The sequence below is a fragment of the Bubalus kerabau genome, chromosome 3, assembly GCF_029407905.1.
Source record: "Bubalus kerabau isolate K-KA32 ecotype Philippines breed swamp buffalo chromosome 3, PCC_UOA_SB_1v2, whole genome shotgun sequence".
NCBI classification, from domain to species: domain Eukaryota; kingdom Metazoa; phylum Chordata; class Mammalia; order Artiodactyla; family Bovidae; genus Bubalus; species Bubalus kerabau.
In genome coordinates, this window is record NC_073626.1 from 58,210,280 (window position 1) to 58,225,531 (window position 15,252).

At 41.2% G+C, this 15,252-nt stretch overlaps 1 protein-coding gene across 3 annotated transcripts; it reads left to right on the plus strand.

Annotated features, from left to right (window-relative positions):
* The first annotated feature begins 524 nt into the window (after positions 1 to 524).
* On the plus strand, positions 525 to 12,881 carry POLR2D (RNA polymerase II subunit D). Of its 3 annotated transcripts, XR_008711722.1 has the most exons (5): positions 525 to 682; positions 2,433 to 2,613; positions 8,569 to 8,664; positions 10,377 to 10,508; positions 11,606 to 12,881. XR_008711722.1 is itself a non-coding variant. In XM_055571883.1 (4 exons), the coding sequence occupies exons 1-4, from the start codon at positions 610 to 612 to the stop codon at positions 11,682 to 11,684; spliced, it is 429 nt and encodes a 142-aa protein (XP_055427858.1). In that variant the 5' UTR covers positions 525 to 609; the 3' UTR covers positions 11,685 to 12,143. The 3 variants fall into 3 exon arrangements, 2 of the variants coding, with proteins under 2 accessions (XP_055427858.1, XP_055427859.1); XM_055571883.1 differs by lacking the exon at positions 10,377 to 10,508 and having other exon boundaries at positions 11,606 to 12,143; XM_055571884.1 differs by lacking the exons at positions 10,377 to 10,508; positions 11,606 to 12,881 and adding an exon at positions 9,760 to 10,370.
* Positions 12,882 to 15,252: the final 2,371 nt, after the last annotated feature.

Below are 15,252 nucleotides of genomic sequence, written 5' to 3' on the forward strand. Positions count from 1 at the left end.
CTTACTCTATCATCCAAATGTTCCAACAGGCTTCTCAATATCACTATCCACATGTTCAGAAGTATTGGAAAAAATCCACTACAAATCAAACATTTTAAACGCTTTGAGGCATTGGAGGAATTACACTGAATGTTTTCAGAGTCACCTACCCAGCTTCCCATCAACCAGAGATCCTTGGGTCGGTCAGCGCGTTCCTGCATCCCATCTAATCTTTCCCCTGCGCCCTGGAAACCGGTATCCTCATCCACACTTCACAGGTAAGATAGCTGAGGCTCAGAAATGCCAAGTGAGCAGTCCCCACGACTCGCGGCGAAGGACCTACTGTGGAAGAAAGTGACGGTTTTCTCCTGCCGCGGCCGCAGGATACGCCACCCTGCCACGGCACTTCCAGAGACCTGCAAGACCCCACCGCTCTGGCCCCTCTCCGCTCGCGCCTGAGGCCGCTAGGTCCCTTGGCCCCGCCCACCCCGTGGTAGTCTCGCCCATCCATCGCGGCCCGCCCATCTCCAGTGGGGCCCCGCCCCGTCTCCAAGAACACGCCCCTTCCGTGGCGGCGGCCGGAAAGAGCTTCCGTTTCCGACAGCGTGGGTACTGGTTCTCGGCGACAGGATGGCGGCAGGCGGTAGCGATCCGCGCTCTGGAGATGTAGAGGAGGACGCATCACAACTCATCTTTCCCAAAGGTGCGGCCTGGGCAGGCGTGGCGAAGGGCGCGGAGGAGGAGGGTGCGGGCCGTGTGGGCACGGTACCGCGGAGACTGGCCGGCTGGAGGCCACACCGGCAGCCCTGGAGCCGTCGGCGCCCAACTCCACATCGCTCCGGGTGGCCTCTTGTTCGTGTTTAAGTTGTTTTAAGTGCTAGACGGTTGTGTCAAAAATAAAGCAAACACGAAAGGGGTAATGGCAGGTTTTAATCATTAATATACTATCGCAGTAGGGAAAAGCGTGAAGCGTGGAATCATCTAGACTTGGATTTGTACAAAGGTGACTGGGCATTTTAAAGGGAGAATGAAGGAAGAGGGAGAGGGGTGAGCAGGGGCTCATAGGGAAATAAAAAATTACGAGAAGCGGGGGTTGGTCCGTTTGAAGCTCATTTGGGTTTGTTAACTGGTAGTTATGGGGTTAGGCTCCTTCCCTCCCACACCCTTCGCTCTGGGCTGTGCGACAGGGGCCCTATCTTCAGATGTTGTCGGGAACAAACAAATTATTTTGACAGCCTTCAGTTTTCATACGCAGCCATTGTCAAGGAGCAAGAGTCATCCCAGGGATGCAGCCTTGAGCTGTTAGAAATCGTGTTAGTGTTTTCTTCAAGTCTTGGTGGAACAACCTTGAGTCCTAGTCGAGAAAAGGGCGCGCAGGAGCCTGGCCAGAGTTTGGTAATGAGAGAAGAGAATCTTTGTCAGATGGCAGGGAGTAAAGCACGGTTTGCTATCAGGGAACTTCTGTACTGTGTGATGGACTTAATGTGTAATTTAAAAACCCAAAATAAGTAGCTTAAGACTTCAAAATATATCTTACAGGTACTGAAAAACACGAAGTTAGTGAACAGTAACAACAAAGTGGGGGAAACTTTAACAGTACCCTCCTTTTTAAAAAAAAATTGCCATAATATATGCAGAGTAAAACATTAAAGTTCGCACCTTTTCACCCAAACAACTATAAATAATTTAGTGTTTATCCTTCCAAACCACGCTTATTTATAAATATAGACTTATACATATACCCTTTATTCTTTGCAAAAATAGGATTATGCTATAGAAATCATAAATTGTGTAGAACTGTTCTATTCTTTTAAAGGACTAGATAGTACTTGATGGGTGGTGATGGTGTTCAGTCGCAAAGTTGTTATGTCAACTCTTTTGCGACCCCTTGGACTGTAGCCCACCAGGCTCCTCTGTCCATGGAATTTCCCAGGCAAGAATACAGGAGTAGGTTGCCATTTCCTTCTCCAGGGCATCTTCCCCACCAAGGGATCAGGCCCAGGTCTCCTGCATTGGCAGGTGGATTCCTTACCACTAAGCCACCAGGGAAGCCCACTTAATGGTTGTACCATAATTCTATTTATTAATGTATATAGAGATTGCTTTCAGTATTGTATTTCACAGACTCAGGGTGAAATATTTCTGAGGACAGCGTCACGGACGTTGTAGGTATAATGGACACGTATGTTTGTTTTCTTTTTTAAGGTGTGATAACTGAGAGGTAGGTGGTTTTCTGAATTTCATGATAAACCAGTTTTTGGTACCTGGGTTTTGTCTCGGTTCTTTTTATTTAAGGTGTTTTGTTTGTTTGAACACTGTGCAGTTGTAGGATGTGAAGCCTCTGGATTTCTGCAGGGTCAGAAATTTGCTGATAGTCACTAAGGCAAATGAACATTTAGAAGCTGACTTGGGGAGAAATATTTTCAGTTGACATTTATGCTTCTCGCAAATAGAGTTTGAAACAGCTGAGACGCTTCTGAATTCGGAAGTTCATATGCTTCTTGAGCATCGAAAGCAGCAGAATGAGAGCGCAGAGGATGAGCAGGAACTTTCCGAGGTCTTCATGAAAACTTTAAATTACACTGCCCGTTTCAGTCGTTTCAAAAACAGAGAGACCATTGCCAGTGTCCGTAGGTGAGTGGAAAGAAAGTTCTTACTAACCCAGACTGTTGGACATGCATGCAGAATACTGCCGCCACCACCATGCCCACTCACCCACCCCACCCCCCACTACCTCATGGCATCGTCCGTATGATTCATGCAAGTAAAATTATGTCTTTGACAAAATTTAAAGTAGCTTGTTAGGCCAAAATCCTCCTTGCCTACTTCTTCTGTTCCCCAAATCCCACTTACCTCCCTGCAGAGTGACTACTGTCAAAAGTTTGTTGCTAGCCCTCCAGAGCTTATTCCATGAATTCATATACATACACGTCACAAGCACACAGCCCTGTTATGTTTTAAATAGAGTGGACTTATTTATTTATCATTCACCTGATAGGTCCTAGAGATATTGCTGTGCTTTTTTGGAATACCTATCTATTTATTTATTTGTCTGTGTCAGGTCTTAGGGTCTGCACATCAGCTCTTCACTGCAGCGTGCAGGCTTCTCTCTCATTGTGACTTGCAGGCCCCAGAGTATAAGGCTCAGTAGTTGTGGCAGATCCCTTTAGTTGCCCCTTTGCGTGTGAAATCTAGTTCCCCAAGCTGGGATCGAACCCACGCTCCCTACAGTGGAAGTATAAAGTGTGGAGTATTAACCACTGGACCACCAGGGAATTATCCTGGTGGAATATATTATTATATAATTATATATAATATTATATAATATATAATATTATGTATAATTTATTATTATATATTATTAATATATCTGTGTATGATACACAATAAATATATTAATTATATAATTAATATATAATTATATTCATTAACGTAGCAAGAGGGACTACCCTGGAGGTCCAATGGTTAAGAATTTGCCTTTTGGATCATGTTGATATATGGCAAAACCAATACAATATTGTAAAGTTAAAAAATAAAAAAAAATAAATGAGAAAAAAAAAAGAATTCGCCTTTTGATGCAGGGGACCCAGGTTCCAGCCCTGGTCAGAGAACCAAGAGCCCACATGCTTAATGGCATGGCCAATAAATAAACAAACAAGCATAAATTTGGATTATTCTTTTGGATCTTTGCCATTCAAACAGTGATCGGTTTTTAGCCTTTATTCTCCCTAAGGCATTACTTCTCAAATTAAGTTGGATATGCTCTGGGAACAGTGAGATGCCAGAGCATACAGGAGGCCCCAGAGAAAACAAGAGCTATTTTAACGTTTCTTTCATTTCCTTGGGGATGAACTTTATTTGTATGAATTAGATAGTCACCTGAAGTTTGATACAAATTGAGCCACTGGATAAGTCCATTTTTGTAAACTGGGTAGCATCTCTTTCTTGAAGTATCAGTTTTATTTGATAGTACATGATTTAATACATTTCTACATTAAAGCAAGCAGATACCAGTATACTGTGAAGTAAAACAAAAAATGTATATGAGTTCTTGAATTAAATCATGAGACTTCAATCCTTGCAGTTGCAGAAAGTCATGCCCCCAGGTTGCCTTGGGGTGCTTGTTTGCTCCACTCCTGTGAAAATGTTTGAGAAGTAACTGTCCTAAGGAAAAGCAGATGAACAAAAAGATGTATATATTCAGACTCTTCAGAGAATTATAGTAGTCAAAGGTGAAAAACAACTTAAATGTTCAGTAGTAATTAAATAAATTGTGGTAAATCCATTTGATTGACTCCTATATTGTCATTAAAAATTATGATAGAAAATGAAATTGAAGGATGGTCACATAAGTTAAATGTGCAGAGGGAGTTCCCTGGCGATCTATTGGTTAGGACTCAGTCCTTCCACTGCAACAACTCAGTTCAGTCTCTGGTTGGGGAACTAAGATCCCATAAGCTGCTCAGTGCAGCCAAAAAAAAAAAAAAAAAAAAATAGTTAAATGCACAGAAGATGAAGTGATAAAACTATGTGAAGTATAGACTGTTGTGAAAAGTGTGAGTGTATTCATGGGGAAAATGTTTCATACAAAACTGCTACTTGTTTGACCCAAAAAATGAGTAAATGAAGGTGGACTTAAACATTCACAAATAAAAGGTCTTAATACTATAAAGATGTCATTTATCTTCAAATTAATGTATACATTTAGTGCCATTCTGAATCCTCAAGGGAATTGATGTATATATGCCCTCCAGGCTCCTCTATCCCTAGAATTTTCCAGGTGAGAATACTGGAGTGGATTGCCATTTCCTACTCCAGAGGGTCTTCCCAACATTGGCAGTCGAAGATTCTTTAATCACTGAGCGACCTGAGAAGCCTACACACAGACAAACACACATACACACTCTCTCTCTCTCTCTCTCAAATATGCTCATGATAAAGCTTAATTTGCCATATAATTCAACTAAGATGAGATGGTAATAGATCATAGTGGCTGAGGCAAGACTGATTATTTGAATCCTACCAGTGAGTAGCACAGTCTATCTAAAATGGTGCCGAGAAAAAGACATTCTCAGCAGTGAAAAATAAATAATAATAAATAAATGAATACCCCCCAAAAGATCTTAAATTTGTGAGAATTGTCAGGAAAAAATTTAAAAAAATAAAAGGGAATTTGCCCTATAGGACGTCATTAAAAAACGACAGTAGTTAAAATAGTGACGCTTTGGTGTGAGGATAGATCATTGGGACAGAATAGGAAATTAAGGAACAGAGTCAAATCCAAATTTATTATATTTTATATGATTCCAGTATATGACAAAGGTGGCATGCTAAGTTAGTGGGAAAATATTTTAAAACAGAGTTTTAACTCTGTATACCTTATTCCAACTGGTTTCTTTAGAAATTAAGAACGTAAATGTAAACTATGATGCATGAAAGTACTATGTGATAACATGAGTGAGTGTACAGTTTTGGCTGTGGTTAGTAGGACTTTATATGTGGGGAAGGTTGATAAACTCTAGTTGGCTATAAGCTTTGCAAGAGCAAGGACTTGATCGTATTCATCACTGTAAATTTCATTAAAGGCACTAACTAGTTTCTAGTTGAATAAGTAAATGAATTTGCAATAAATATCTTTAAACTTCCTTATATCAATAAACTGCCATACTTAAAATGTAAGTATGAGTAAACTGGGAAAGGATTGATAATCCTTAATGTTAAGAGCTCTAAAAAGTAAGAGATGACACCCAGTTTATAAAAATGAACTTAGTCTTTAATGACTAGATTTATATCACAACTTCAAATGACTGTCTAATTCATATGAAGTAATGCTTATCTTCAAGGAAGTCAAAGAAATGCTAAAATGGCTAAGCAGATTTTAAAAGAATGGGAAACCATCCACGTCTCCTGCACTGACAGGCAGATTCTTTACCGCTGGAGCCACCTGGGAAGCCCTCTTCATTCTTGACCCATTCCTCAATAGGCCTGGGTCTTTGACTAATGTTTTTGAAGCCTCCCCAGTGACTAGTTCTTTTGGAACCATCTGAGACCAAACCTCTCCCCTTTGGACCATGTTATAGGTTGAAATGTGTCCCTTCAAAAGATGCTGAAGCACTAAATCCCCAGTACCTGTGAATGTGTCTTCTTATGGAGATAGAATCTTTGCAGAAAATCAGGATGAGGTCATATTCAGTTAAAGTGGATTCTAATCCAGTATGACTGTTACCCTCATAAGAAGAGTATGACAGGGAAAATACCATATGACAGTGCAAGCCGAGAATGGTTGTCATGTTACAAGCCAAGGAGCACCAAGGCTTGTCAGTGGCACCGGAAGCTAAGAAACTGCAGGAAACAGCTTCTCTCCTAGAGGCTTCAGGAAGAGCACGACCCTGACAACATCTTAATTTCAGACTTCTGGCCTCCTGAAGTGAAGTGATAAGTTGTTTTAAGCCAAACAAACAAAGAATGGGAAACCTAGTGTAAGAAGGAAGGGAAACAGGCGCCGCCTTTTACTGCTGGTGGAGTGTGTAATGGCAAAGCTCTTTTAGGGCACTGTCTCTCAGACGCCTTCCGGACAGTCATATTTTTGACTGAGTAATTCTGCTTCCAGAAATGTATCTTTAAAACACACAGTAATCAGATACATAAAGAAGTATGCATTTACAATGATGTTCAGAATGCGTTATTCAAAATGATGAATCATTGGAAGCAGTGGAAGTGTTCAAGAGCAGGACGTTTGCTGTATAAATTAAGACACAACCGTTGAATGCCAAGTCGAAGGAAAAGGTACGTGTGTAAAATGTGGAAGACAGTGGCTGTATTGTTGAGTCAAAAAAGGCCGGTTACAGAAAAACATTTGTTATGATTTCTTTTTTTTTTTTTTTTAAATTATGTAGAGAAGGGGAAGAGGATCTCCATGAATATGTTAGCACTAGTTATTTCTGGGTAGAATTTCAGGTCATTTTCCTATATTGGGTGGGTTTTTTTGAGGGGGTGTTTGTTATAAATGAGCATGTGTTCATTTTACAAACAAACTCCTTCATATACATATATATACTACATTATGAACCTGTGTAAGTTTTTCTTTACGAAATGAAAATAGCTTTATTAGGTGACCAAAAGTTACACAATAGAATGAGTGAGTTTATTTCTAAAACATAGGAAGATGTTTGGAATGGTTTACTAAGATGGTAATGTTGGTTTTGTTTAGGTAGTAATATAGGTGACATTTTTCTTTCTTTATGTTCTCAATTTTGTATAATAACTAGTAGACTTGTAATCAAGTGATAAGGACAGTAAATGTTTTTGTCTGATGAGATAATCAAGGGTTTCACAGGCAGTCCAGTGGTTGAAACTCTGTTTTTTCACTGCTGAGGATGCAGGTTAGATTCCTGGTCAGGGAACTAAGAAGCTGCATGCCGCACAGCACAGCCAAAAATAAGATTTTTTAAAACAGGTCCTTTCTGAAACCTAATTTACCATGGACAACCTCTGTTTTAAGCAGTTTGATCTCCCTGGTGGTCCAGTGATTAAGAATCTGCCTGTCAGTGCATGGGACACTGGTTTGACCCCTGGTTGGGGAGGAGTCCACACGCCCGAGGGGCAGCTGATTGCACACGGCACAGCTACTGAGTGCGCCCTCCAGCCCATGCTCCACCGAGAGGAGCTGATGCAGTGAGAAGCCGGGGCACACAGGCAGAGAGTAGCCCTCGCTCGCTCCAACTAGAGAAAGCACACGTGCAGCAACGAACACCCATTGCAGAAAAAATAAATAGATAAATATTTTTTAACGTTTAGAAAATTTAATGTATAGTTGATGTCTTGATAAAATATTCTACTAAAATGATATTATCTTTTTAGAAAATATAGATGTATGAGAATCCAGGATATGATTTGTATTAATGATGTGCTTTTTTACAGTTTGAACTAGAAATACGTTTAAAATAAGATGCATCTTATACACAGATTTGTACAAAGTAAGATATGCCTGTATTCATTTCTTAGATACATGTAAAAGAGAATTTGAGGCATTCCCTGGTGGCCTAGTGGTTAGGACTCTGCACTTTTCACTGCAGAGGGCCTGGGTTCGATCCCTGGTCAAAGAACTAAGATTCTGCAATCCATTCAATGTGGCCAAAAATAAAGAAAAACTTTTTTTAAAAAAGAATTTCCTCCAAGTCAAAATGCCTAATAGATCAGGGAAATTTAACGTCGTGTGTTAAGACATAATAACAAAGGAAGCAAAGAACAGTGGTAGGAAGAGCAGAAAGCAACAAAATAAATTCTTGGGGGAAAGATGGTATGCTCCTCCAGGTAGAGAGCATTTTTTTCGTAAGTTTTTATCACAAGAATCCTCTGCTTAGGTGTGCTCAGGTTACTTTTATTGTCTTTGCCTGATTCATAGCTTCCTGCTCTCCAGGAAGAGAAACAGGAACATGAATTGATTTGAAAGTGGGGTTTTGCAGCAAACCTAATCTTAATGGAAAGATTGCAGATGCTTTACATTCTTCTCTTCCTTGCTAGCTACATTTCATCCACTTTTTCTTATTCATCATTTGGCTATTTTTGCTATTTCTCCCCTATGATCAGCTTGCTGCTCCAGAAGAAGCTTCATAAGTTTGAGTTGGCCTGTTTAGCCAACCTTTGTCCAGAGACTGCTGAGGAGTCCAAGGCTCTGATCCCAAGGTTAGTACTGGTGGTGAAAAGTTCTGTGTATGTTGAATAGATTCCTACAAGTAGAATTACTGTGTTTAAAAGCTGTGTGATATCGTTGGCCAAAAAATTCCTTTGGTTTTAAAAGTAAAAATAAAACACATTTTTCATTTTCATCAAGAACTTTATTGAAAAACGTATTCGCCATTTTGTTCCACTACCTTCTGCCATTTTTCAAGCAACTTCATAATTCCATCTTCCCAGACTTTTTATCTTTTTGATCAAAGAACTGTTCCAGGTTCCTTTTACCTTCTTCTATTGAAGAGGAAAAAATTGAAATTTTTTCCATTAATAGAATTTTGTACAGACCGAAATAAATGGAAATCTGAAAGTTCAGTGTCTGGTGAATTTGTTTTCAGTCGCTTAGTCGTGTTGGACTTTTTGCAACCCCATGGAAGGATGCAGCAAGCCAGGCTTCCTTGTCCTTCACCGTCTCCTGGAGCTTGCTCAAACTCATGTCCGTTGAGTCGATGACACCATCCAACCACATCTCATCTTCTGCTGTCCTTTTCTCCTCCTACCTTCAATCTTTCCCAGCATCAGGGTCTCTTCTAATGAGTCAGCTGTTCGCATCAGGTGGCCAAAGTATTGGAACTTCAGCATCAGTCCTTCCAATGATTATTCAGGACTGATTTTCTTGAGGATTGACTGGTTTGATCTCCTTGCAGTCCAAGGAACTCTCAAGAGTCTTCTCTAACACCACAGTTCAAAAGCATCAGTTCTTCGGCGCTCAGTCTTCCTTCGGTCCAACTCTCACATTCATACGTGACTACTGGAAAAAACATAGCTTTGACTATGTGGACCTTTGTCAACAAAATAATGTCTCTGCTTTTTAATACTCTCTAGTTTGTTATGGGTTTTCTTCCAAGGAGCAAGTGTCTTTTAATCTCATGGCTGCAGTCACAATCTGCAGTAATTTTGGAGCCCAAGAAAATAAAGTCTCTCACTGTTTCCATTGTTTCCCCATCTATTTGCCATGAAGTGATGGGACCAGATGCCATGATCTTTGTTTTTTGAATGTTGAGTTTTAAGCCAGCTTTTTCACTCTTCTCTTTCACCTTCATCCAGAGGCTCCCATGAATATGGTGGATGAATCAAAACTTCCCAACCAAGCTATAACAGTTTTTTTCTGGTTGTCAAAGAAACATTTGGTCTTGCGGTATCCTGATAGAAGATTATGCATTTTCTGTGGACTAATTCCTGACACTTTTTGTCAAGCGCTGCTTTCGGTTGATCTAATTGGGATCTATTCCAGAAAGAGCTCGTAATAGAGGACTCCCTTCCGATGCCACCATGTATACATCACCACCTTCTTTGGATGAAGATTGGCCTTTGGCATGTTGGTGGTGATTCATTTTGCTTGCCCCAGGATCTCTTCCATTCTGCATTATTGTACAGTATTCACTTTCATCACCTTTCAAACTTTGTTTTTAAAACGAAATGTTTTTGTTATATTCATGTAGAGAATTGCACAGAAAATACGGTCAAGAAGGGTTTGGTTTGGTTTTTTTTGCATAACTTATGTAGAACCCAGACATCAAAGCAATCAACATAACCAGGCTGGTGCAAATGATTTTCAATGCTTGATTCAGATATTTTGAGTGTGTTGGCTATCTATCTCCTGCGTGGTATAGCATTGATTGTTTTCTCAATTATTGTGTTGATTTCATTGCTATCAACTTCAGCTGTTCTGTCTGACTGTGGGATATCGTCCAGCAAGAAGTCTCCAGCACAAAAGTTCAGAAACCACTTTTGACATATTCAGTCAGTCTCAGCACCTTCTCCATACACTGCACAAATCTTTTTTTGCACTTCAGGTGTGTTTTTACCTTTCTTGAATTAAAGCATAATAGGCCAAAAATGTTGCTTTTTTTCTTCTGTCTTCCGTATTGAAATGACACAAAAATTCACCAATTCTGATAAGTTTTTTTAATGCATGCTGATATGACAGCTGTCACAATGTAGTCTAATAAAATTGTTTTGAATGAAATTAAAGACAAGTAAGTGCTAATAGAGCCATCTTAAGGAAAAAACCAAACTCTGTGGCCAGCCCAGGAGAATGAGTGCTTTTGTAGTAAGACCAATGTTTTTACAGCATACCAGTTGTGGGCAAAAATGTGAAACAGCTGAAACTCTGGTCCACTGATGATAGGAGTACAGATTTATACAGTCAATTTGAAGAATAATTTGGCTACATCTAGTAAAGTTAAATACACCCCATGACCCCAAAATTCATTCCTGGGTATGTGTCCTAAAAGCAGGTCAAACATAGTTCAAAAGGAGACATGCATTCCAGTGTATATTGCTGCATTATTAGTGATAGTGGAAACTTGCCAACAGTCTTCAGTCTGCAAGACTGGATAAATAAATCTGTGCAGTCGTGCAATGTTTATTATACAGCAGTGAAAAAAATAAGTGAACTAGAACAATGTGAGATAATGTCACCATATGCCAGAATGAACGTTGAGTGAAAAAATTGCAGAAGGATACATAACAGTGCTGTTTCTTATAGTTTAAAAACAGTGCTGTGTATTGCTTATAGGTACATTCATGTATACAGTAGTAAGTATAAAAATATATGTAGGGGTAATGAATGCCAAATTTAGGATGATTGTTACTCCTAGGGAAGGAAGAGAAGGTTTTGGAGTAGGGGAGCCCACAGAGAACCATTGATTTGTGTCTGTCAATATTTATTACTGAGTCAACTAGGGATAATAATTCTATACCTTTTATGTATTTGAAATACTTGATAATGTTTCAAAGGAAAGGAAGGAAATTGAGTTGAAACGTAAAGGTGCCAGTGTTCAGGGGTGAGCGGAGGGGAGCCAGCAGCGCTCCAAGATCCGCAGCTACGAGAGAGGAGCCTGGGAGCACTGCCAGCTGCTGACACTCACTCTCGGTTTTCTTCTTGTAGCCTGGAGGGGCGGTTTGAAGATGAGGAGCTACAGCAGATTCTTGATGACATCCAGACCAAGCGTAGCTTTCAGTATTAATCTCCAGATACCACTGCTGCTGGGGACCCACGTCACATCCCCAGCACAGCGCCGCTGGCTCAGTCTAGGGCTGACTCGCACAGAAACTCTGTTGCAGAAGACACTTGGCCTTGCTTTGGATAGAACAACCCAGTGCTTCGTCTTGGTTTAGGTTGCTATTTCAAGCTTGACTGTTGGCCAGTGATGACCTGTACAACCCTGGAGAGGCCTTGCTGTAGCTGCTCGTGGCTGCCTGAGCTTGCCTCTGGGAAGGACGAGGTGGGGTGATGTGCATACAAGCCGCACTACCGACTGCCTCATATCATGGTCTTTGGCCCTTGTGTTATTTTGATTCCTAACACTTCATGTTTTAATATCAATGTGTTCGTAGTTTTTTAAGCTCTTCTAGAACATGTAAAACTAGTATGGGAAACAGTCTTACCTAAATGCAAAAGGAAGAATTAAAGCAGACGTATATCACTGTTTGAAATTCTTAAAGAGAAGACGTAGAGGCTTGGCATCATTGTGCTTAGCCCAGGAGACTGGAAAGGGGTTTCTGAGAAAAGCAGCTCCTCTGTCGTCCTGAGGGTAACCACTGGGTGTTGTGGAGCACACAGCCTTGTGATGGACAAGCACCATACCTTTTTCTTGGATTCTTGTGGAACGTATATGTGGAGTATGTGTTCTTAAAGCGCTTACTCCATCACTCCCAAGTTCAGACTTTCCCTAGCAGGCCAGGTGTGAAGCAGGGAGCACTTTGCAGTGTCCTCACGTGGGGCGTCAGGTCCAGGCGTCTGGCCGCCTGCTCAGCAGCAGGCGTTCTGCGGGGATTTGCAAGGAGGGAGCCTGCCACTTGCTGAGCCGCTAGAGTGATATCACTCGATCTGAGACTAGTTGCACGGAAAACACTTTAATAGCTAAATATTGTGGCTCTCAATTTTCAGAGGGGAAATACACCTGTTTTCTTCACAGTTCAGGGATTTTTCTTTGAAGTACTTGTTGACGCCACCTGACTTCATGATCCAAGAATAAGGATGGGGAAAGAACAAAGTTGGCTTTAGAAAGTCAAGGCCATTTTATGTCAGCTTCCAAGGCAAAAATCAAATTTTCTTATTTTTATAAATTATTTTCAATTTTCTGAAATGACATGGTTTCTAAGTCACCATTATTTGAAGGAAACGTCAGTTATACCTCAATTAAAGGAATATTTGAGGAAGTACTCGTCATCCTTGGCAACTTCACTTCTTTGAGACTCATCAGCGTTCTCAATTGTAAAATGTGGATAGTAATAGATACTGAAAGTTGAATGAGAAAATTATTAATAATTTAGAGCCTGTTGGTATCTGACATACACTATACCCCAGTACATGTTAGCTGTCATTAGCTTGCTTCATAGAAGTTGGTGCAAGGATTTGGTAGCCTACCCACTGGCACCGGTATCAGACTAGGAAAACAACACAAACTGACTACTTTTTGAAGCCTGTAGACTTAGTTCGTAAAAGAGGCAGTTACATGGTTGGCACCAAGCAGTGGAACAGAAAACAGATACCAGCTGGAATCCAGGCACGTGCACTGGGGCAGGAGCAGGGCCCTGCCACCGTCGCCATGGTGTTCCCACCTAATACTCTCAGGTGAGCCACCGGAGAATTTTACACTGTGTAAAGCTCCTGGCATATAGTTAGGCACTAATGAATGCAGGCAGTAAGGCAACTCGAAGCAGATGTAAAAACAGTAACTCGCATCAGGATGATGGGTAAAAGCAGCCTCGTGCTGTGTTACAGATGCACAGCCTGGTCTGTGCCTTCTGCACTGGTTCTCTCCAGTCCTGGACAGCAGCTCGCTGTCCAGTGAGCAGCAGACCTCACAAGCTCTTGGATCGTCTGTGAAACATCGCTAGACTTGTACTGTTTGCAAAAGCATAATTCAGACATTGAAATAAAGATGTCATGTTGTCAAAGCCTCACCTCACCAGAAAGCTAAATGAACCCGAAAAGCTCTTCTGAAGTTCTACTCATTTTGGTTTTATAAAAATTTATTAAACTTTAGTCTTGAAAAACAGCATTACTGAGTGCAGCCTAAGCACAAGCTGCATAAAATGCCTATTTTATGCTTATAAAATAAAAATGACTATTTTATGCTTATCTCTCAAACCCACACAAAGACTTGTGTATGAATAATTACAGCATTATTCATAATATCCCCAAACAGGAAACAGTCTGAATGTCCACCAGCAGGTGGGTCGATCAGCAAGATCTGATATAGCCACGGAGTGGATACCATTAGCAATAAAAGGGTGAACTAAAGAAATACCTGGACCATTGAAACACAGGGTATGTTGGTTGTGTGACATTCTTTCAGCTTTTTATTAAATCTAAGCCCACAAGAGCTAAGAGGCTAGTGCATTGATCACACCTGTATGTTCATCACCTGCATTTAACACGTTAGTCATACTTTATTTTCCAGGAAGCATTTTAAAGCAGCATAAGACTTCATTAAAAGTTCAAGCATGCATTTTAAAAATACACTCCTCTGTAAGTTTGCGTATTGCACTTATAAGAACATCAACAAGAATTTCCTGGTACTTAGTTAAGATTTCTCCTGGGGAAAGTTCTGGGCCAAAGATCAATCCCAGTGCTGGTGCAATTCAGTATATAAAATCAATCGTTATTAAATACCTAAACACAGAAATATCAAAGAAACACATGGGGCTACTGCCCTCAAGTTGTTGGATAAAACTACCCCTGGGTGAAAAAAATGGGCCTAAACAGAGTGCAGGCCCTGAACAGGCAGTGATGTATCTGCATGTGGCTCTCCTGTCTCCTTTCAGCATCACAGGAGGACAGTGCGGGACTGACGGGCGGCATGTTTGAGTGGTGACAGCGGGGTAAAGGCACTTCTGTCTGCTGCAGTCTCGCAGTTCTGTGTGCCTCCTTTTGCATGACGCTGAGGGAGTGCTTGATGGGCTTCCCCGGTGGCTCAGATGTTAAAAAGAATCCACCTGCAATGCGGGAGACCTGGGTTCAATCCCTGGGTTGGGAAGATCCCCTGGAGAAGGGAACAGCTCCCCACTCCAGTATTCTTGCTTGGAGAATTCCATGGACAGAGGAACCTGGCGGCTACAGTCCATGGGGTCACAGAGAGCAGGACACGACTAAACGACTTTGACAAATGATGAGGGAGTGCTTAAGTAGTAAGTGTTGAGTAAATACATTGTCCCTGTTTTTTTGTAAATATACTGCCCCTGTTTTCAGGACAGTGAGGAGTGCAAGGAGAGCAAAAATATACTTGAAACAATACAGTTGGAAGCGAGGGCTTGGTGAAACAGGGTGGAGGTGGAGAAGCAGCCCACAAGACACCTGAGAATTGTGGAAGATGGCAACGTGTCCAGCGGAACAGATAGGACTGTTGTGTGTCTGCTCCATCCGGTGTGGGGGCTGCCTGCTACTGGTAGCACTTGAGCACTTGAGGTGAGTGTCCCTCGAGGAACTGCACTGTAAATGTCTTAAATTTTAAAATGTAACTAGTCACAGAATCTCCCCAGTGGTCCAGTGGCTATGACGCTCAGAATGCAGCGGGCCCGGGGTTGATC